The 22,060-nt window shown below is 40.5% G+C and overlaps 1 protein-coding gene across 1 annotated transcript; it reads left to right on the forward strand.

Moving 5' to 3' along the window:
- The first annotated feature begins 16,859 nt into the window (after positions 1 to 16,859).
- LOC103285855 (inhibitor of growth protein 1-like) lies at positions 16,860 to 20,176 on the forward strand. The gene is given in 4 exon segments (XM_054724263.1): positions 16,860 to 16,998; positions 19,240 to 19,310; positions 19,354 to 19,919; positions 19,921 to 20,176. Coding segments are annotated over 4 exon segments (1,032 nt in total).
- The last annotated feature ends 1,884 nt before the right edge of the window (positions 20,177 to 22,060 follow it).

The raw sequence follows: 22,060 nt of genomic DNA on the forward strand, positions 1-22,060 counted from the left end.
TTCAACCACTGCTCCACAGACCCATTGGACCATATCTATCTGCATCATCTTGTTTCCCAGGTAAGAATATTGGTATGCAAGGTAGAAGTGAACAGTTTGGCAGGAGCTGTGAGAAATTTCAAGAAGTAATTGAATGAAAGCTGGATTTCAAATTGGAATATCTCGTGCCAGATCTAACTCTTAACTCTGTGTCCTTGGTTAAGCCACCATGAGCCTAAGTTTTCTCACCTTGAAATGAGGGACATGAATTAAATAATAGTAATTACATTATCAATAATAATAAAACAACAGCTACTATTGTTGCCTGCTTCCTTTAGCCAGGAACTGTGCCAGATGAATGTCATTACATTCTCAAGACCAATCTGGGCATTATTATCCCCCTTTACAGATGAAGAAACTGGGACTCAGAGGTTAAGCAACATGATAAACACAATTAATAACCAGGATTTGAACCAAGATCTACTTGACTACAAAGCCAATATCCTTAATGACTATACTTGTTGCCACGCTCCCCCAATTCTCCATCCCCTCATTTTAGGATACCTCCCCAAATGGTTTAAATTTCTGTGAGTGATTTGTATCTCAATCAATTGGAAGGATAAGACTGAGTCCTTTGGCTGGGATTAACCAGTTCAGACATTTTTATTACTCATCCACAAACCCCAAGGGTGAAACAAGTTGTTTGTAAACCTCAATGTGTCGGTTCTCATGCTCTCTAGAAAAACAAAATGCAAATAAAATATTTAGAAGCCAGAAGGCCACAGGATCAAAACTTAAATTGAAATTTTGCAGAATATCAAGGTGAGCTGGAAATACACAGAATAACTAAATTACCAAAAATCGTTTATGGCAATTTGCAGGAATTGCCAATAGGGTTTATTTTCTACTAGAGGCCCGATACATGAAGATTCATGCAAGAATGGGCCTTCCTTCCCCTGGTTGCTGGCATGACCTTCGCTCTGGCTGGAGCCGTCTTTCCACCGTCCCCGCTGCCCGCCCCCGGCTGCTAGGCACCTGTGTATGCAAATTAATCCACCATCTTTGTTGGGTTGATTTGCATACTCACTCCTGATTGGCTGGTGTGCGTCACAAAGGTATGGTCTATTAGCATGTTACTCTTTTATTAGTATAGATTGTGCTATATGTGTGCATTCTGTTTCTTTAAAAATAAAGAAAATGGTAGTTCAGCACAAAAATAAAATAGGTGTTACCTCTTGAATATCAACTCTTTGCCAGATAGCAGGAGTCACCCTGTATCATGACATTTAAAAAAGATGTCCAAGTCCACAAAATTTAAAAAGATGTCCCAAATTCAATTTTCTTTACCCTCATCTTCTATATACTTGGGAATTCCTCCATGGAGACATGGGATTGGGGAGGAGGTGAGACGAGTTATCTTTCTCCTACTCATCTTTTGTTCCAATGTTCTTCTTTTGATGTATTCTGAAAACTTTCTCATCTCATAGCCCCTGGCTGGCATTCACCTCTTTCCATTTTGTGTTAACCCAAATGTTAAAATCTACTTGATCAATTTCCTTAATATGTCACCATATAAGGCAGGATTTATGCAGAATTGTATTGAAGAGTAAAATCAATGGTAAGAGAGGGGGAAACAGAACTCAGAGCAGAAAACATCTTAACTTTAGTGTAAGCCTGTGGAGTTTTTTAAAATGCATAAGCTATAATCACATCTTATAATTGGATCTGGTTTGTCCTTGGGGCCCCAGTGGCCTCTAACCACCCCACCTTTCCCTCACTTTCATGAACACTGCCCCCCTTCCCTCTTGGGCTGCCTGTAAAAAACTGTAAAAATTCCTTTTACTATATGGTGCAATTTTGTTCTTACAGTCTCAATCTAATCTATCTTGAGCAAGCCTGAGGTTGTGAACTTGGTTTTGAAGGGTCTAGGTTATAAAATAGGTCACAGACCAGGTTGGCACATCCCAGCAAATCACCTTCCCTGGGAAAAGTTGGACTTCTTAACTGGAGGATGTTTGTGGTTAAAGTGACAGATGTTATTACAAAGCCTTCCAGAGATAAGTGTGACAGAGGGGCTATGTGAGAAAGCAGGCTGACTCTCACTGCTTGGGAAGTTCCCTGTTTTCAACCAATGCTTTCAGCACTTCCTTGGTGTTCAAATGCCTTAAAGCATCTCCCATCATTAGACTCATGTGGGAGGGACTTGAGTTTAACAAGTAAAAGCAATCCAATAATAGGAACATACAAGGCCTATACAAAACATTAACTTATACCACTTTCATCATTTAGCAGAGAGTGTACTTTTTGGGTTATACTTACTGAATCATAAATATAACGGCAGGTATATATAAAAAGCAAATTAACATAAGTAGATAGATAAATAAAAAAATCATTGCAATTATTTTATTCTGGACTAAGGTGAAGTACAAAGTAGATACAACACAATACACACACACATACACACACACACACACACACACACACACACACACACACATGAAATCTGTGTCCGAATCAGGAGATCCTATGTTTCAGGCAAGAACTGTTTTGTTGGGATAAATGATCATGTGTACATACCCTTTCATCCATTCTCCTTTTGATGACTGACTTTGTCATCTTACTCTCTGAGAAAAAATAGGGTGGAAAAGAAATCAGATTTCTGGTGATCGGCCAAACCTTTTGGAGGGGTGGAAAGGAAGAGACCCTATGAGGCATTGGATTACCTGGGGCATCACCCTCAGAGATGCTCTCTGTAACTCTCCTTTTAGCCAGTTTCTGACACACAAGCTCACTGATAAGCAGAAGGGAAGCCAGCCAATTTTCCTTTTATCCAAGCTAGTGACTCTGAGCCACTCATTATTTACAGCAGTTCTCTTGAGACCTGAGAGCTGACCTCATGCTTGTAATCTGTCAGGAGGGTCCTGACCTCATCTTGCTCTCCATTCCAGCCATTTCCCAGTGATAACTAGCAGTTACTGAGATAACTCCTTTCTTCTACAGCTGGTAAAGTCTAAGTCGTAAGGTCCTTTGCTTTCCCTTCTCTTATCCACCTTCTCTCCCCGATCCCCAAACTATCTATCTTCTTTCTATTGGTTACAGGTCCTAACCAAGCACTCGTGTAAATGGCCCTCATGCCCTATTCCCTAGGTGTTATGAAAAACAAGAGCAAGAGCCCACTCTCTCTTTCTGTTCTTATTTCAAGCAAACACAACCTACTGTGTGTAGAATCTTCTAATGGTGACAGGGGCCTTGGGTCCCAGGCCACCATCTGCCACTCATTTGCCATGCAGCTGAGACCAGTCCACTTAACTTGTCTAGATCTTAGATTCTCAATCTTAAAAATAACAGATCATCCCAGCTGGTGTGGCAAGGTGTTTGAGCAACGACCCATGAACCAGGAAGGCACATGTCCAGGTTGTGGGCTCAATCCCCATAAGGGGAAATGCAGGAGGCAGCAAACCGATGATTCTCATCATTGATGTTTCTATCTCTCTCTGAATCAATAAAAGCATTTTTAAAAATGACAGATCAGAGTAGGAAGACCTAAAAAGGACTAACCAGGGCTACAGAATACATAATAGGAGCATCTATATATTATCACTTACACAACTACCTTCATAGTAAGTTCCATTCTTTATCATGCATTAGGAAGGACCTAGATAGTTTCAAGACTAAATTAGAATAAACAACTATGACTTACCAGAAAATTCCACTAAACTCTCAAAACCCTCACTCATGGACAGCTGGGAAGACTGTTGAACTGCTAATATGAAGTGCAATTGTTTATTGATTTTCTGTGATCTTACTCACACTGTGAATCACTGAACCATGCTTCACTTGTGCTCTGGAGTTTGGCAAAGAATGGCAGAGCATGGAAGGATGTTTTTCCCTCTGTGCCCCAGGACTCTGAATCATCAGGTGTCTTTCCAGGCCCATCGGTCTCCTGAAAATGACTGCGCTCTATGGTGTATGAAGCCCTGTTGTTTGGAGCATGTTAATAAAATTTGTCCAGTTATTGGACTCATCCGAAAAGTTTAGAATAAACTAGGTTATGCTGCAGTAACAAAACAAAACAAAACAAAAAAAACAACAAAGAAAACTCTGTGACCTAGAACATCAAAGGTTTAATTTAGTGTTCAGGCTGCTTGGCATCATGGGTAAGCTGGGGGGCTATGTTCAGCACTGTCTTCATGCTGGGAACCAGGCTGAAAAATAGCCACTTTTTTTCACCTGGTAACTGCTTAAGGGCAATGAAGCTGACAATGTTGCTTTAACAAAGAGGAACAATCACAAATCTTAAACAAAACTTTATACAGCCTTCAAAAATCAAGTTCCTAGAAGGCTATGCTCAAAGATGAAGGCTTTCACTTACTTAAAATACACCATACACTAACTGGTTTTATTATTTAGCAGTGTGCACATTTAGGATTTTATTTACTAAACTATAAATATAGTTGGAAGTAGGTAGGAAGGGATATAATATAAATAAATAAGACAAAAATAATTGGAATTATTTTATTCTGAATCAAGGCAAATTTAGAAGTAAATACATACACAAATCAAACTCAATTAACAAAATAAGGCATTAGTAGCAGGACTGTATGAGAGTTCTAGTTGCTTCACATCATGGGCATCACTTGATGTTGTTGTTATTTTACATTTTGGTCATTTAGTTTTATATTTTCCTGGCTAAAAATGTTCAGTAATCTTTTGTTGAATGAACTAAACAATAATGGAGCAGAAGATTACTGATGGATGAAGAGGCCAACAAAGTCTTCTCAAAGGAAGGGGATGACATTTTGAATTTGAGACTGAGTTGTCTTCAGATTGCATTTCGAGCAGGGCAATTCTTTCTGGTATTTGTACTGAAGCTTTTCCTAGTTCAAAAGAGGTGGAAAGCACTGGGGAATGTGTGATTGTCCAAGTCCTGCATATAGGCTCCTAGGAATAGCCTGATTCTGCCACCATCATGAAAACATAGAAAGTTTGGTAAGAGGTAAAGGCAATGTCAGCAGCCAAAACAAGAACCGATGGTACCAGCATCTTTGTTTTTGCCTCGCTTGACCCTGGTCTTCCTCTCTACCAAGTCACGGCTGAAGCCAGATAGGACCAGAACTTATTTAAGGTCCAACCAAGGACCAGAACTTATTTACTAGTAATAAGTCTAGGCTGTACAAAGGTCATGATATTAACATGTGACCAGAATATTGAAGTCAAAAGAGCTTTCATAAAACAATATCACAGAATCTTCTGTTTTCAGAGTAGTGATTCCTCTGGGAAAAATAGAGTTGGCATTGGGAAGTACACTAACAAAATTGATATTTGATTTTTCTATGATTGATAGGCATGGAATTTTAAAACAGTGGCTGAAATGTGTGTGAATATTTTATTACCATGCACATTTGGGGCACAGCACATTAAGAGTGGATATCATTTTTTTCATTAAAAAAGTCTATTGAGATACAATTGAAATATAGCATTATATTAGTTTCTGGTGTATAACAGGGTGATTTTATACACACACACACACACACACACACACACACACAAGGCCTGGTGCACAAATTTGTGCACAGGTGGGATCCCTCTGGGTGGCCTGCAGGGATCGGGCCAAATCCCGTAGTCCAACAACACCTGCAGCTCCTACCTGCTGCTCCCACTCCTGCTCATCCTGGCACCACTGTGCCTACTGTGAGCTCACGCCCAATCAGTCCCAATCGGGAGAGGTTCAAGCTGCCACAGCAGTGCTCACCAGCCATGAGCCCTGCATCTGGTGCCCTCCCAAGGGGAGTGGCCTGCAGGATCAGGCTGAAACCAGCTCTCTGACATCCTCTGAGGGGTCCCGGATTGCTAGAGGGTGCAGGCCAGGCCAAGGGACCCCACCAGTGCATGATCATGAAACCAGGCTGGAAACCAGGTTGAAAACAGCCTCTTTTTTTCACCTGGAAACAGCTTAAGGGCAATGAAGCTGACAATGTTGCTTTAACAAAGAGGAACAGCTGAAACCGGTTTGGCTCAGTGGATAGAGCGTCGGCCTGCGGACTCAAGGGTCCCAGGTTCGATTCCGGTCAAGGGCATGTACCTTGGTTGCGGGCACATCCCCAGTAGGGGGTGTGCAGGAGGCAGCTGATCGATGTTTCTCTCTCATCGATGTTTCTAACTCTCTATCCCTCTCTCTTCTTCTCTGTAAAAAAAATCAATAACATATATATATTTAAAAAAAAAAAAAGAGGAACAATCACAAATCTTAAACAAAACTTTATGGTGGTCAGTGCACGTCATAGCAAGCAGTTGAGCAGCCTTAGCATATCATTAGCATATTACGCTTTGATTGGTTGAACAGTGAACCAGTCACCGGATGACCAGACACTTAGCATATTAGTCTTTTATTATATAGGATATATATTGCAAAATGTAGATATCATTTTATAGATGGTCTAATGATTGCCTGTTTACTTCCATTGTGAATGACTCTCAAAATTTATAGAATTTGAGTAATTTGAAGAAAAAATTTCCTTGTTATACAAATTCTAAGATCCCCAAAGAAGTTCTTCTTTTGTAATTTTGAGTGACAAGGTTAACATAAAAAATAAGCCACATCTCTATAAGCTTAATATAGGAAAAAGTTACTGCTCTTCATTTTGAAACAAATGAAAAGTTTTAATTCCCCTGAGTTCCAGTTTTGGGGAACTTTTTTAGTGTGTTTTTTTGGCCTACAATAAGTTGCTACAAGATTTAAGTATTTCCAGAAGCCAAGACTAGTTCATCTTGCAGTTGACTGATAAAGAATGCTCCAAGACAGATCTAACCAACTCACCTATAAAATTAATTATCCAAGGAAAATGAGTTTGTATTAAGGGCTAATAAATGAGCAAGTATTTTTCATTTTTTAAAGTAATCTTTTGCAAATATAGATATACTATACCTATGGCAACATATACATAGATTTCTCACTGGATGTTTCTCTTTTGTTTTAGTGAAGCAGCAATAACAATATATTGCTGCTTCATTAAAACAAATGAGAAACATCCAGTGAGAAATCTATGTATTTATTTACAAAATTGCTTTACATTTATGAAATTAGAAATGTTAATAACTATATATTTAATGTAAAAGAACTACTAAATGAGATTTTATTTCAGTTAAAAGGCCTTTAAAAATCAACAAAAATTTGAATGCTATAAAAAATTAATTTCTAAATAAAAACTAGAATTTAGTTTTCATGTCCCTGATCCATTGTTTCCTCTAAGTTCTAAAAAATTTTATTGGTTTCACATTTTCCAATGTTGCTTACTATACTAATAATGGTTGGTGGACCAAATGTCCCATTATTTCATGGTTCATAAATGTAAGGTAACAGACAAATATTAAGGTCAAGTCAACCAAAATTAAAATGGGCAATAGTGGTGGGAGAGAAAAGCAGAGGGTAGAAGAGGAAAATGGGCCCTTGAGAAGGTCAGGTGCCTCTGCCCAGATCCAGGATTACCTCCCAGAGGGCAAAGAAAGGCCAAGTGGTCCTTCAAACACTCTTTAAAGTGCCACTTTCTAGGTTGACCCAAAGGGCAAGGCACTGCTGAGCATTATCTGCTGAGATGCCCTCCTCAATGAGCTGTGTGTCAGAAAACATCATCAGGCAGTTTCTAAACTAGTCCTTAATCACCATTCCCTTGAACTCTGAGACCTAAGCAATCTACATCATTGAACAATGTTAAGCATCACCATAAGATACTGAATAAACAAAACAATGTCTTCTGAAACATCCCAACTCATGTTGGGTCAGTGAGTTAGTGGCCTCTGCAAATGAGAATGTATAGGTGAGGAGTGCTGGTGAATTCTCTTGGTTTTGACCCTGATGTGCTGCCCAAAAGATGTTTTAATATTTGGGAATATTTAGGATCTATATGTTCAGATTGTAAAACTGATTATCTTTAGAAGTAAAAGTGAGATAGAGCAGAGTCAAAGGCATAGAAGAGAAACAGGATCAAATATTCAGGGTGAGAGTCGAGCTATTAGCATTTAGCAAAATGAGTGAGTCAAACTTTTCTCCAGAGATTAAAAATGGTGGCAGAGTAGGAGGATGCTGCATGGACATGCTCCCAGGAACAAGCTGGAATTACAACTGAAATATGGAAAGGCTTCCTGAATAATCAATGGAAAACTCACAGAAGAGAATCCTGATACCCAAGGATCGAAGGTGGAGACCACATAGAGACTGGTAGGAGGGGCAGAGGCATGAAAGAGCTGGCCAGGCACCCACAGACAGCAACTGAAGACCTGGAAAGATATCACAGCTGTGGGGGGGTGCCACTGAGAAGTCTGGGATCTAATAACAAAGCTGGGCTCCCCAGCAGAGAGCACCAAACTGAGGAGGGTACCCACATAACATCTAGCTGTGAAAAACAGTGGGGTGCTGTCTGCCAGGGAGTGGCAGCTGAAAGTTTGGGCACCTTCTTAAAGGGCCAACACACAAAAATTCGCTTTGGAGCCATCCACTTTGTGCTCTGGCAGAGGGAGAGTGAAATGGACTGGAGCTATGAGAACAGAACCCAGGACTGGGGACTCAGAGGATAAACCTCAGAAGGCAGTCATCCCAAGTCTCCTGGGCTGAGTCATTTTCTCACAAAGCAGAGGACATCTTTCCCACATAGACATCTGCCTTGCCTGGGGAGGAAGATAGTTGACACACCCTGTTGGAAAATGCCTTGCCCTGAGGCCACTTAAGAGATTAAAAGTAACAATTAGCCTCCAGGCAGAACCAACTCCCCTAAAAAAACTCACCACACCTGAGGATGATTGCCTGGGGGCAATTCAAGTCAGAATCCTATTAGTCTGTAGACAGAGGCAATCTCTGGAGGTTTTAAGTCTTTGCCTGATCCAATTAGTCAGAAACAGTCTTTAACACTGTCCTGCACTAGAGATTGAGAGGTGTAGAGGATCTACCTAAAACATAGTCACAAACCCAAACAGACAACCAAAATGAGGAAACAACCCCCAAATGAAAGAACCAGCAAATTCTCCAGAAGAAGAGATAAATGAAGCAGAGATAAGAAATTTATCTGAAACAAAGTTCAGAGTAATGATGTTAAAAATACTCAATAGTATAAAAAAAGATATAGTAACTATGAAAAAAGAACAGTCTGAAATAAAGAATGACATAACACAAATAAAGAACATATTGGAAGGAAACACAGCAGATTAGGGAAAGCTGAGGATCTAATCAGTGAATTAGAAGACAGAGTTGAAAATATCACTCAATTAGAGAACCAAAAAGAAAAAAACAATTAAAAAATAGGAGGACAGCTTAAGAGAGCTGTGGGACAATTTGAAATGTAACAATATTAGAATAGGTGTGCCAGAAGAGGCAGAAAGGGAGAAAGGAATAGAGAAGGTGTTTGAAGAAATAATGATAGAAAACTTCCCTAACCTGGTAAAGGAAAAAGTCACACAAGTTCAGAAGGCACAGAGAACTCCAAACAAGAATAACCCAAACAGACCCACGCCCAGACACATCATAATTAAAATGCCAAAAATTAAAGACAAAGAGAGACTCTTAAAGGCAGCAAGAGAAAAGATAACTGTTACCTACAAAGGACTTCCCATAAGGCTGACACCTGATTTCTCATCAAAAACTCTACAGGCCAGAAGGGAATGGCATGAAGTACTCAAGGTAATGGAAAGCAAGGATCTGAGACCAAGGTTACTATATCCAGCAAGGCTATCATTCAAAATAGACAGTCAAATAAAGAGCTTCCCAGACCAAAAAAAAAGGCTAAAGGAGTTCAACACCACCAAGCCAGCATTACAAGAAATGCTAAAGGGATTGCTATAAGGGATTGCTGAGAAGAAGAAACAGAGAGAGAAATGTAGCCATACAGAATTAAAATGGCTATAAATAAGTACTTCTCAATAATAACTCTAAATGTAAATAGATTAAATGCTCCAATCAAAAGGTGTAGGATAGCTGAATGGATACAAAAACATGACCCAACTATATGCTGTCTACAAGAGACCCACCTCAAAACAAAAGACACACACAGGATGAAAGTAAAGGGATGAAAAAAAATTTTCCATGCAAATGGAAAAGAAAAAAAAAGCTGGAGTAGCAATACTCATATCCAAAAAAATAGACTTTAAAAGCATCATGATAAGTGAAATAAACAAGTCAGAGAAAGATGAATATCATATGATCTCACTCATTTGTGGAATATAATTAGCAACATAAACTGATGAACAAAAATAGAGCCAGAGGGGAAAATTATTCTAGAATAGAAGTAATCTTATTATTTGCAGATTTTTTAATATTTCCTACAACTTTTGTGATATCATACTATGTTAGTACAGTTCTGATAATATTATTATACTTAAAATCCTTTTATTCTTGAAATATTAATGTTTATTGCATGTAACATTATTATATTTAAGATCATTTTTCTTGAATAATTGGTGTTTATTGCATGTAACATCATATTTAAAATAGTTTTTCTTGAGATATTAATGTTTATTGCATGTAACATTATTATATTTAAGATTGTTTTTCTTGAAATATTAAGGTTTACTGCATGTAACATTATTATATTTAAAATTGTTTTTCTTAAAATAAAAAAAAACTAGCCAAAACCGGTTTGGCTCAGTGGATAGAGCGTCGGCCTTCGGACTGAAAGGTCCCAGGTTCGATTCCGGTCAAGGGCATGTACCTTGGTTGCGGGCACATCCGCAGAAGGGGGTGTGCAGGAGGCGGCTAATCGATGTTTCTCACCCATCGATGTTTCTCATTCTCTATCCCTCTCCCTTCCTCTCTGTAAAAAAATCAATAAAATATATTTTTTTAAAAAAAGAAATAAAAAAACTAAAAAAATTTTTTTAAAAAACAACAACTTTTCTTCACCATCCTAGAGTATGGAGAAATAAAGAGCAGGTGTTCATGGTAAGAAGCAAGAGACTGTAGGAACAATGAAATATATACCTTCTTAATGATTAGCTTAGCACCTCATAGTGAGGCAATGATATCCATAATAGGGAAGGATCGAGGGAATAGAAAGCAAGGTCTAGAGCGGTTTTGTTTTGTGTGTAGATATGGGGATCCAGACAAGAGGTTGGGAACAACCAGGAATAGAGGTTTCAGGTGCAAGTGGGGATTTTGAGAATACAGCTCAGGTAACATCCATTATAATACTGTTCAGAACCTCTTCCAGGAACACAGGTAAATATTTTGTCATTGGGGTTGAGTTAAACTTTAAACACATTTGAACTCTATCTTGATCACTTAACAAGGTTATCTTGGGTAAGTCTTCTTCTTGAGCCTGTTTATTGAAGTAATAATAGAGCCAACTCCATAGGGCATTTCTGAGGATTAAGTGTGATAATAAGTTAAAAGTTTAGCATACACGGTTCTTTTAATTATTCCTAATTCTTCACCTTTTTCCATATCCACATCTTTTCCCATATGACTTGGCAACTCCTCACACCAAAGGCAGAGTTTATTTCCCCTTACCACTGATGTTGGCTTGGTCATGTGGTTTATTTGGCCAATGGAATGTGGGTAGAAATTTCCACATAAGCCTTCAAAGGAACCCCCTATGGGAACTTCTAATTTCTGCCATGAGAAGAATATGCCCCCAGTGACTGCTGCCTCTTTGATCTGGGGGGGAGGGAGGGTGTCTCAGAATGAACACACCTGTGTCAAATCTGCATAACTCTGGATGTGTGAATAAATGTTTATTGTACGCCACTGAGTTTGGGACTTGTTTGTTGAACAGCAATAGGTGACTGACACAGCCCAGTTTTGAGGTATGGCCTGGGAATCCAAATTTCCCAGGTTATGCTCAATAATAGAATTTGTGATCCACTACAATGCCCTTACTGTTCTAAAGCCATACCACTTTTTTATTGAATTTATTTTATGCTAAGTGAAATAAGCCAGTCAGAGAAAGACAAGCACCATATGATTTCACTTACATGTTAAGTCAATTAACAAAATAAACTAATAAACAAAGTGGAGACAGACTCATGGATAGAGAACAAACTGACAGCTGTCAGAGGGGAGGAGGTTAGGGGCTGGGTGAAAAGGATGAAGGGAATAAGCAAAGAAAAAAAAGAGAAAGACACATGGACACAGAAAACAGTATGGTGATTGCCAGAAGAAAGGGGTAATGGGGGGAGGAAAAAGAAGGTAAAGAGGGGATAAATGGTGATGGAAGGAGCCATACCACTTTTAAAGTACCACCTGAATTTTAACTTGGAAAGGTTCTCATTGACTGCTAGGTGCCTTTGTGGGAAAATTATCCTATATAATAAAAGGCTAATAGGTAAATCGACCAAACAGCAGAACGACTGGTCACTATGACACTCACTGACCACCAGGGGGCAGACGCTCAATGCAGGAGCTGCCCCCTGGTGGTCAGTGCACTCCCACAGGGGGAGCGCAGCTCAGCCAGTAGCCAGGCTCTCAGCTGGCAAGTGCAGCAGTGGTGGCAGGAGCCTCTCCCACCTCTGCAGCAGAGCTGAGGATGTCTGACTGACATGGGACATCCTTAGCACTGGGAGCAGGCCTAAGCCATCAGTTGGACATCCCCTAAGGGCTCCCAGACTGCGAGAGGGTGCAGGCCAGGCTGAGGGACACCCCCCCCTCCAAGTGCACAAATTTCATGCACTGGGCCTCTAGTATTTTTTTTTAAAGAGTTTTTTAATTTCCTCTCCTATGCTTTTACTCACAGATTATTTTACCCCCCCCTTTCTCCACAGGCCTCTTCTAAATAGATTTCACTTCTTTCCCATCACCTAGATTCCCCTGTATTCTTCAATCCTGGCCTTACATGTGACTTCTTTATATACCTGACTTTACTACTCCAGCCCACACTGACCTCCCCTTTCTCCACACATCTGCTGCTCTTGTCATCAGCCCTATGTAGTTAAGGCTAACTCCATAGTGATTTATTGAATTTCTTTCCTCCTCCTGGCTAAAACTGACAGTTCCTCCAGGTAAGGGCTGTCTTTACCCCTGTACCTCCCATGATCTCTAACATGAAGAAAGATATACAGTCAAGGTTTTCACATCAAGTCAACAGATATTACTCTATTACTGTGTGGATTTTTAAAAGCTAGGTCTGAAAAAAATGAATGTTTCATTTATAAGAGAAGTTAAGATTTATTCCTTTGGACAACAGACATGAAATTGAATCTCAAAACTGCAGAACATCACCTTTCCCCCTTTTTTGTTATGGTGTTCCAACATCCAGTTTTGTGTTCTTATTTGGGGTCATGGTCTGTGAGTTTCACAGAAATATGATAATTATATCCAACTTGGAAAAAGGCTTCTGTTTCAGTCTATCCCACCCTCATTTTTTTGTTCCTTCCAAAGATGCAGAGTTGCATAATCCTTAGTAGGGTTTCAACCTGCAGTTTCAGGATATAGTGATAAATCATGGCTTGTCCCACAGCTTAAAATGCATGGAGATAATGAAGCTGAAAGAGTTCCAGCTAATTCTAATTTGTAAACAACTTTTATCTATAAAGCTCTGAATCAGATGAACAACTACTTATGAAAAATGGCATTCAGTCATCATCTAATTTGCTAACCATGATTTTTGAAATTGTTTTGGAATAAATATTGACCCAGAGTGGAATTTTCCTCCTAATATTGGGACTAATCTAAATGTTTTAAATCTATCTTTCTTATATAGAGATTGAATTTACATTAATAACTTCTTAAAAGAATATTGAACTATTAGGCAGTATCTCTTACAGCTAAACATATATGCCCACCCTACAACTCACCACTTCTAAAACTCCTGGATATATCCAATGGAAATAATTGTATATATTCACCAAAAGACTTGCCTAAGAATTCTCACTGAAACTCCAAACTGTAAACAATCCAATGTCTATCAATAATACAATGGATAAATAAATCATAGTATAGTTAAAATATTATACAACCATGAAACAGAGTGCAACAGCAAAGGTGAATCTCATAGACATAATTATGGTGGTTTTTTTAAAAGACCAGACACAAAGGAATAAATTCTGTAGTATCCCATTTATGTGAAGTTCAAGAAGAGGCAAAATTTATATATGAGAGTAGAAGCTAGAATAATCTTTCTTGGGGTGGGGATACATATTGACTGGGAGGTGGTAGAATGAAGCCTTTTGGGCTGCTAGAAAGTTCTACATCTTAACCTGGATGGTGGTTACATAGCCCTATATATTACAAAAATTCATTAAGCTATAGGCTATAAATAGATGAAGAATGTCTATTATACATATATCAACTAGTGGCCTGGTGCACAAATTTGTGCACATTGAAAGGAAATTAATTAGAATAAATATTTTAATATCACTATTCACCCTTTCTCTATAATAGAAATGTCAACCAAATTCACAATAGACAATGACAGATCAAAACACACACGTGCGATTGGAGCCAGCAAGAGCTTTATATGTATTGCGCATGCGAGAGTCAACTTAGCCTTTTATATACTAGTATATAGAATAAACTTGCTTAATTAGATGTGCTTTCTGATGTAGCTAAACTTTTTCCAGCCCAGTGAAGCACCCCAACTTCTCTTTCAGGTCATTGTCAGCAACACAGCAGTAAATATCAACATGAAGCACATTATTATTGTAGATCACGCAGGGAGAACAAAGGGTAAAATATTTAACTGCAGCAGTGTTTGACTATATTCTGTTCAGTGAGAAAACTTGAAGTCATTTTCAAGGTCCACCATTTCTTACTTCTTTTCAGACAGGTCAAGTTTCTAAACTTTGTAAATCTCTGTTTTCTGGCTAATGAAAAGAAAATAGAATCCCACCGAGTCTCCTATCTACTAGGTACCTACTTCAGGAGGATCAAATGAGATGAGGCATGGGAAAATGCTTCACAGACATTTTGTTAAAGTGTGAAATGTTTCCACCTGGCTATAAAGTAAGTAGTGTCCCTGGGCTGAAGAAATTGCAAGGAGGCTAGGAAGCCGGGCATTGCTATATGATGTTATTACCCAGATGGACACTTAGCATATTAGCCTTTTATATAGAGAGATTTTTATAAAAGAAAATCTCACTTGAATTAGGCAAAAATAAATATTTTAAATTTCAATATTCATAACTTACAAAGTTTAGTTTGCCAAGCCTTTAGGTTTCAGCATAGCATGATATTAAGACAGATAGAACTACTCAATGAAGGGTTAACTGAACCTTGTGATAATTGGTGTCTAGTAAATGTTTCAGTTACTTATATACCTAGTCCAAGAGTGCACAAAGATACATATCAACAAGGGCAAGCTATTTAGCACACTGACTGGCTAAATATCCACCAGTGATTATGTCCTATGCCAACCTGTCTCCAGATTGACAAGATAGTGTTAATGCTGCAGCAAGGGAAACAGAAACAAAGGCAGGTGCTGATGCCGCCTTAACAATGAGGGCCTATTTTCTCCCATGCACCTGAGAACACCAGTGAACTTGGTCATTGTTCAGCAGCAGAAACCTCGGGGTTTCTCTCATCCTTAGTTCTTTGTCATGTGAACACACTATTGACTTACGAGGTGATTCTGCCCTGTGTCTCTTGACAAGAGATTCCTCCAAACCCATAAACTGCGTCATCATTATTGACCAACCAGAGGTCATCCTTCCTCACCCCCCACCCTTTTATCCCAAGCTGTTTGCTCTTATTGTTCATTTAAAAAAAAAAAGAATGGAAGAGAAGGAAAGACGGACGGCAGTCCAAGTCCAGTAACAAGCAGCACAAAAGATTCATTTGTGAAAGGCAAACATTAACAGCACGAATAGCTGCAGGGGTTTGGGGAAAGCCTGTCTACTTCGGAGAACCAACAAGGAAAAGTTGAGTGCAGACAAATTGCTTGCTCCAAAGAGAATACTATGTGGGAGGGTATGGAAATAACTGTGTCCTGGGAGCCTGTTTTACTTTCTGTGGTTTTTCGCCAACATGAAATGCAAGAACAGCCAGAGTGACAGAATAATACACCTTAAAGCCTCCAGTCACCAGACTTGATAATTGTCTTTTTCAAATTGTTTTTCATGCTGTACCTTTAATTTAGCTGAGAAAAAAAAAAAAAAAGAGGTAACACATACATTTTCTTCAATTATAACTTGAGTCCTAGCATTTTATGAAAATTTATTATCCAAAAGATTGCCTAGAGGACCCATAACATCCTCACTGAGGTTTTCTAGATTAATGCTTTGGGTAAATGCTTCATAACTAGGGTTTAAATAAGAAGGGCTTGCTGACTAATGTTTAGTTAATTCTCATATCGTCATTGACACAACATCCTGGATAATAAAGAGATGATTATTTTTACTCTGTTGTGTCTAAAATACTAAATGAGCAAAACTGTCTGGAGACAAAAGTGAACAACACATGAAATGAGAATATGGTGAAGTGATCTTTTCAAAGTAGTTTAGGAAAGGAAAGCCTCCCAAAACTAAATCTTTTCATTATATTCCTTCAGATAAACAATTTTCACAGATCAGCAAGAATATCCTTCCTGGCATATTTAAAGCAATGCATTCTTTTAATCATGGCAAGGGAACATGGTTTATCTCTGCTGATCCCACTTAGAATTACCATTTCCTTTAGGAAAGTGATTTTATTTTATTTTAATTTCCCCCATTACCATTTATTCCCCCTATATCCTTTTCCCTCCTCTTTCTTTTTTAAAATCATTTTTAGAGCTTTATTGTTGAAAGTATTACATATGTCCCTTTTTTTCCCCATTGACCCCTTCTACCCCACCCCACCCCGCTAGGAAAGTGGTTTTGAAACTTTGGTAGAAGTTAGAATAACTGGAGGTGCCCTATTAAACTTATGGACTCCAATGTCCTCATCCTGATACTTTGAGTAAGCAGGTCTGGGGTGGGCCTTGGAAATGCATTTCTGTGAAACATTCCAGGTCATTCTGAAGCTTGGAGATTGCACTCTGAGACTCCATAACTCCATCCCACATTCCACTGGTGCTGAACTGCTAACTCTTAGTCCCAATGTCACTGACTTGAACAATTCCGAAGGTAACATGAAAGTTTGGAAACTGCAAGGCACATCAACCTTGTTCCATTGTTTGTGACATTAAGCTAAGGAATGTTCAAGAGCACAAATAGGGACTTGGTCTTCTTGTCATTGAAGGTCACTCCCATAAGTCACCTACTGACTGGAGTCAATGCCAACATTACCCCAGCTCCTCCTTAGTATCTACCTGATTGAGAAAATGCAAGAAATTCAACTGCATGGGGGTAGTGAAAGGGTTTGAGAATTATTTTTAAAAAAAGCTAGGAACCTATTTTTTTCAGTGCACTTTGCCTCCAGATTAGAAACATCCCACAATACCCACATGTTTAACAGAAGATATAAATGTGAGAAGACACCATTATTTTATTCAGAACATTCCATCTTCCCCGCAAAAATGGGTTTCCAAAATTCACCTTAACTTTGTACCAAAGTCCAAGTCCATAGCAAGTGCTCTTGAAATAAGAATGTGAAACTATGGTCCAGGGAAGATCCCCATTTCAATCGAAGCCTCATTAGGGTATCAATTAAACTGAATGCAGTGGTTTTGTGGGGTTATTTTCCTTCAGCTCTCCTACTTGTCCTGTGCAAATCGTTCCAACAGCCTTCCCCAGTGAAGGGACTTCAGAAACAGGAGCTGTCTTCAGGGGAGGAAGAGTGAAGTGTTGATGTGCTGACCCCTGGGCACAAAAGCCCACTGACAGATGGGAAGAAAAAAAGAAAAGTGCTGAGAGGATTAGATACAAAAGGATCTTATAAGCAGTCAAGGCAATAGCACATCCCTCTGTTAAGAGGCCACCACATATTAATAGGACACAAAAAATGTGAGGGGTAAACAAAATGCCCAGGACACATGGAGGCAAACAGGGGAGATAGCGGCCATCTGAACAGCCAGGTGCAAGCACTGCCAGCATGTCTGTTGGGCCTCTGGAGGTCGGATTTGAAAAGCCTAAGAGGGTTATGCCGATTTCAACATCCACTGTTATCCTGGGATCTGGAGGGAAATTATAAAGTCATCTTTCATAGCGGGCTATCCCACAAACATTAGTCGGCTGCTATTACGCCTGACAGTTGGGCCAGCTTCTGGTTCAAAAATAGCCCATTTGTCAGTTTCCTCTATTCCCTGCTATTGTGAAAGAGGCAGAATTAGAAGGCATTGCTGGGACGCCAGCTGAATCACTTTGAAATTGTGGCATTGGTTTGTCAGAGAAAAGAGGGGACTTCGGGGCCCCAGGGGCTAGAAAAGGATAGTGGGCTGTGCTAAAGGAAATGCCTACTTTGGGAAAGCTGTCTGCGGAATTCCCTGAAATGAATTGCACATGGGAGCTACACAAAGACTTCAGAGATCTTTTAGATTCCCGGCCCCATACCCTTGTCTAGTTCTGCCAGGCCTCACTCTCTCTCTCTCTCTCTCCTCTTATTCTATTTAAAGTGATGGAAATCAAATAAACAAGATAGGAGTTTGCACCAGGGCCCTCAGGAAAAGCACAATAGCCATTGACAAGTGCTCAAGAAACTTTCACATGTCATGAGCACACCATGTGCCTTTACTAACGACTTACTCAACAGCCTCTGAATCACTCCCCATAAAGAAAACTCCTTTTAGACTAGGAGAGCCCAGCCCGAAAATGTACAGCTCACCAAACACACAGCTGCCTTTCTAAGAGACAGAACCTCTATACTAAAACATGACAACAGCAATTGTAAGGGGATTCCAACCCTTAAAGGAATCATATGTAATGTCTGTGTTTCTCATCTAGATACCGAGGCGTCTCCAGTCAAGCCTGTGTCTGGAACGTGCTCACTGTGGACTCTTGATTTGAGTCACGATCAAGGCAGCAGGATGATGAATCAATGAAGTATCCATGATGAGAAAACACTGCAGTGGCAAAAGCCATCATACAAAATCATGTCAGTGCAATTATCATAGAGGCCCAGGAAAAATGCACCTATTGATAGATTGAGAATTTATATACAGTTGACCCTTGAACAATGTGGAGGTTAGAGGTGCCGGCCTCTGGACAGTAAAAAAAATCACTGTATAACCTTTGACCCTCAAAAATGTTAACTACAGTCATCCCTCAATATCTGCAGGGGAATGGTTCTAGGACATCCCACAGATAACAAAATCCACAAATGCTCAAGTCCTTTGGATAAAATGGCATAGATCAACACATATAGTTGACCTTCCACATCCATGGATTCCCAATAACGGATTGAAAATACTGTTTTTGATGTGCTGTTAGTTAAATCCATGGATGCAAAACCTGGAGATATGGAGGGCAAACTGTATATTTATCGAAAAAAAAATCTGCATGTAAGTGAACCTGCGCCATGTTGTTCAAGAGTCAACCATGTAGAGTAATGGTGGCGCCCCAGGGCCAGGGGCAAGGCTGGTTAGCTGCGTTCCTGCCTCCACCGAGGACGAAGCTTATGCCTCCCACCCAGGCCCCAGAGGCCCGCAGGACAGGCCAGTGGCTGCGAGGAACGAGGAACAGGAGAAACAAATCCTGAATGAACTAGATGAGTATTATGAGAAGTTTAAACGGGAGATGGACAGCAACCAGAAGAGGAGAGTGCTGCACTGCATTCAGAGAGCCCTGATCCGGAGCCAGGAGCTGGGCGACAAGAAGATCCAGATTGTGAGTCAGATGGTGGAGCTGGTGGAAACAGGACCAGGCAGGTGGACACACCAAGAGATCAATGACACCACTGGCCACAGTGGCAAAGCTGGCCAGGATAAGTCTAAGAACAAGACAATCGCACAGGCAGAAAAGCCCAATAACAAGAGGTCTCAGAGACTGCACAACAATGAAAATCGGGAGAATGCAGGCAATAATCACTACCACGATGACATCACCTCAGGAACACCTAAGGAGAAGAAAACAAAGGCCTCAAAGAAGAAGAAACGCTCCACGGCCAAAGCAGAGGGAAGCATCCCCTGCAGACCTTCCCATCCACCCGAACGAGCCCATGTACTGTCTGTGCAATCAGGTCTCCTATGGAGAAATGATCGGCTGTGACAATGACGAGTGCCCCATCGAGTGGTTCCACTTCTCCTCTGTAGGACTGAATCATAAACCAAAGGGCAAGTGGTGCTGTCCCAAATGTCAAGGGGAGAATGAGAAAACAACGGACAAAGCCCAGGAGAAATCCAAAAAGGAGAGGGCTTATAACAGGTAGTTGGTGGACCTTGCTGAACAGGGAGAACTAAGCCAGCGTATTTATTACATTGCCACCTTTGGTGAGGCTCAAAAACTGTACACTGCATAGTTTTAAAGAATGTTATAAAAGGAGCCATTCCTTTTGCAGGGATGGCAGCGATTCTCTGCCTTCTGTTTTTGTTGGTACACATGTGTAACAAGAAAGTGGTCTATGGATCAACATTTTAGAAACTACAAATATAGGTTTGAATTAAACACTCTAGTGAGTCTCAGAAAAAAAAAAAGAGTTACATTTCCTTGTAAAATATATATATATACATACACACACACACACACACACACACACACACACACATACACACACACACATACATACTAGAGGCCCGGTGCACGAAATTCGTGCACGGGGGGTGGGGGTGGGGAGCTTGTCCCTCGGCCCAGCCTGCACCCTCTCTAATGTGGGACATCCCTCTCACAATCCAGGACTGCTGGCTCCCAACTGCTCACCTGCCTGCCTTCCTGATTGCCCCTAACCACTTTTGCCTGCCAGCCTGATCACCCCCTAACCACTGCCCTGCCAGCCTGATTAATGTCTAACTGCTCCCCTGCCAGCCTGTTTGCCCCCAACTTCCCTCCTCTGCCAACCTGGTCACCCCTAACTGCCCTCCCCTGCAGGCTTGATTGCCCCCAACTGCCCTCCCTTGCAGGCCTGGTCCCTCCCAAATGCCCTCCCCTGCTGGCCATCTTGTGGTGGCCATCTTGTGTCCACATGGGGGCAGGATCTTTGACCACATGGGGGCAGCTATCTTGATCTTATGTGTTGGAGTGATGGTCAATCTGCATATTATTCTTTTATTAGATAGGATAGAGGCCTGGTGCATGGGTGGGGGTGAGCTGGTTTGCACTGAAGGGTGTCCCAGATCAGGGTGGGGGTTCCCTTGGGGCGTGGGGCAGCCTGGGCGAGGGGCCTGTGGTGGTTTGCAGGCCAGTCATGCCCCCCAGCGACCCAAGCAGAGGCCCTGGTATCTGGGATATATTTATCTTCTACAATTGAAACTTTGTAGCCTGGAGCAAAGCCAAGCCTTCTGCTCACTCCATGGCTACCACCATTTCTGTTTGGATTTGTTTACCTCCTATAATTGAAACTTTGTACCCTTAAGCAGAGGCCTGGGCCGGCCAGGGCAGGTTGAAAGCTTGGCTTCCTTGGTCGCCAGGGGCAACCCTAGCCTGCTCTCCCCAGCTCCGTGGCTGACGCCATTTTTCTTGGGAATTTATCTTCTATAATTGAAACTCTGTATTCTTGAGTGGAGGCCTGGGCCCGCCAGGGTGTGTGGAAAGCTTGGCTTCCTCTATTGCTGAGGAAACCCAAGCCTCCCTCCTGCTCTCTGTGGCGGCAGCCATCTTGGTTGGGGGTAATTTGTATACTCGCACTGATTGGCTGGTGGGCGTGGTTGGTGGGCGTGGCTTGTGGGTGTAGCAGAGTGATGGTTAATTTGCATATTACTCTTTTATTAGGTAGGATATATGTATATATGTTCTGTCTCATTTAGAGAATGGTACCAGCTTCCTATGACATACCTAAGTGTGGAAATGGATCCTTGCACCTTAAATATCTGTTTGATTATGTATGTATGTATTTATGTATATATTTATAAGGTGTGGTGGAAGTTTATGAACACATGAAATATATTTTAATTATATAGAATATAGTATGTATATGCCTGTATTAGTATGAACCATATGAAACTGCCCTTTTTGTAGATTAGAAATATTTTCATTGAACATTAGCAACATCACATGATTCAATCCAATACACATGCATGGTGGCCATTAAGCTACTATTGTTTCATCTCCAAGTCCACCCTAAACACTGATTTGGATGCTGGGGCTCGGACTCTACAGA

This window comes from Eptesicus fuscus, chromosome 12 (assembly GCF_027574615.1).
Source record: "Eptesicus fuscus isolate TK198812 chromosome 12, DD_ASM_mEF_20220401, whole genome shotgun sequence".
NCBI lineage: Eukaryota > Metazoa > Chordata > Mammalia > Chiroptera > Vespertilionidae > Eptesicus > Eptesicus fuscus.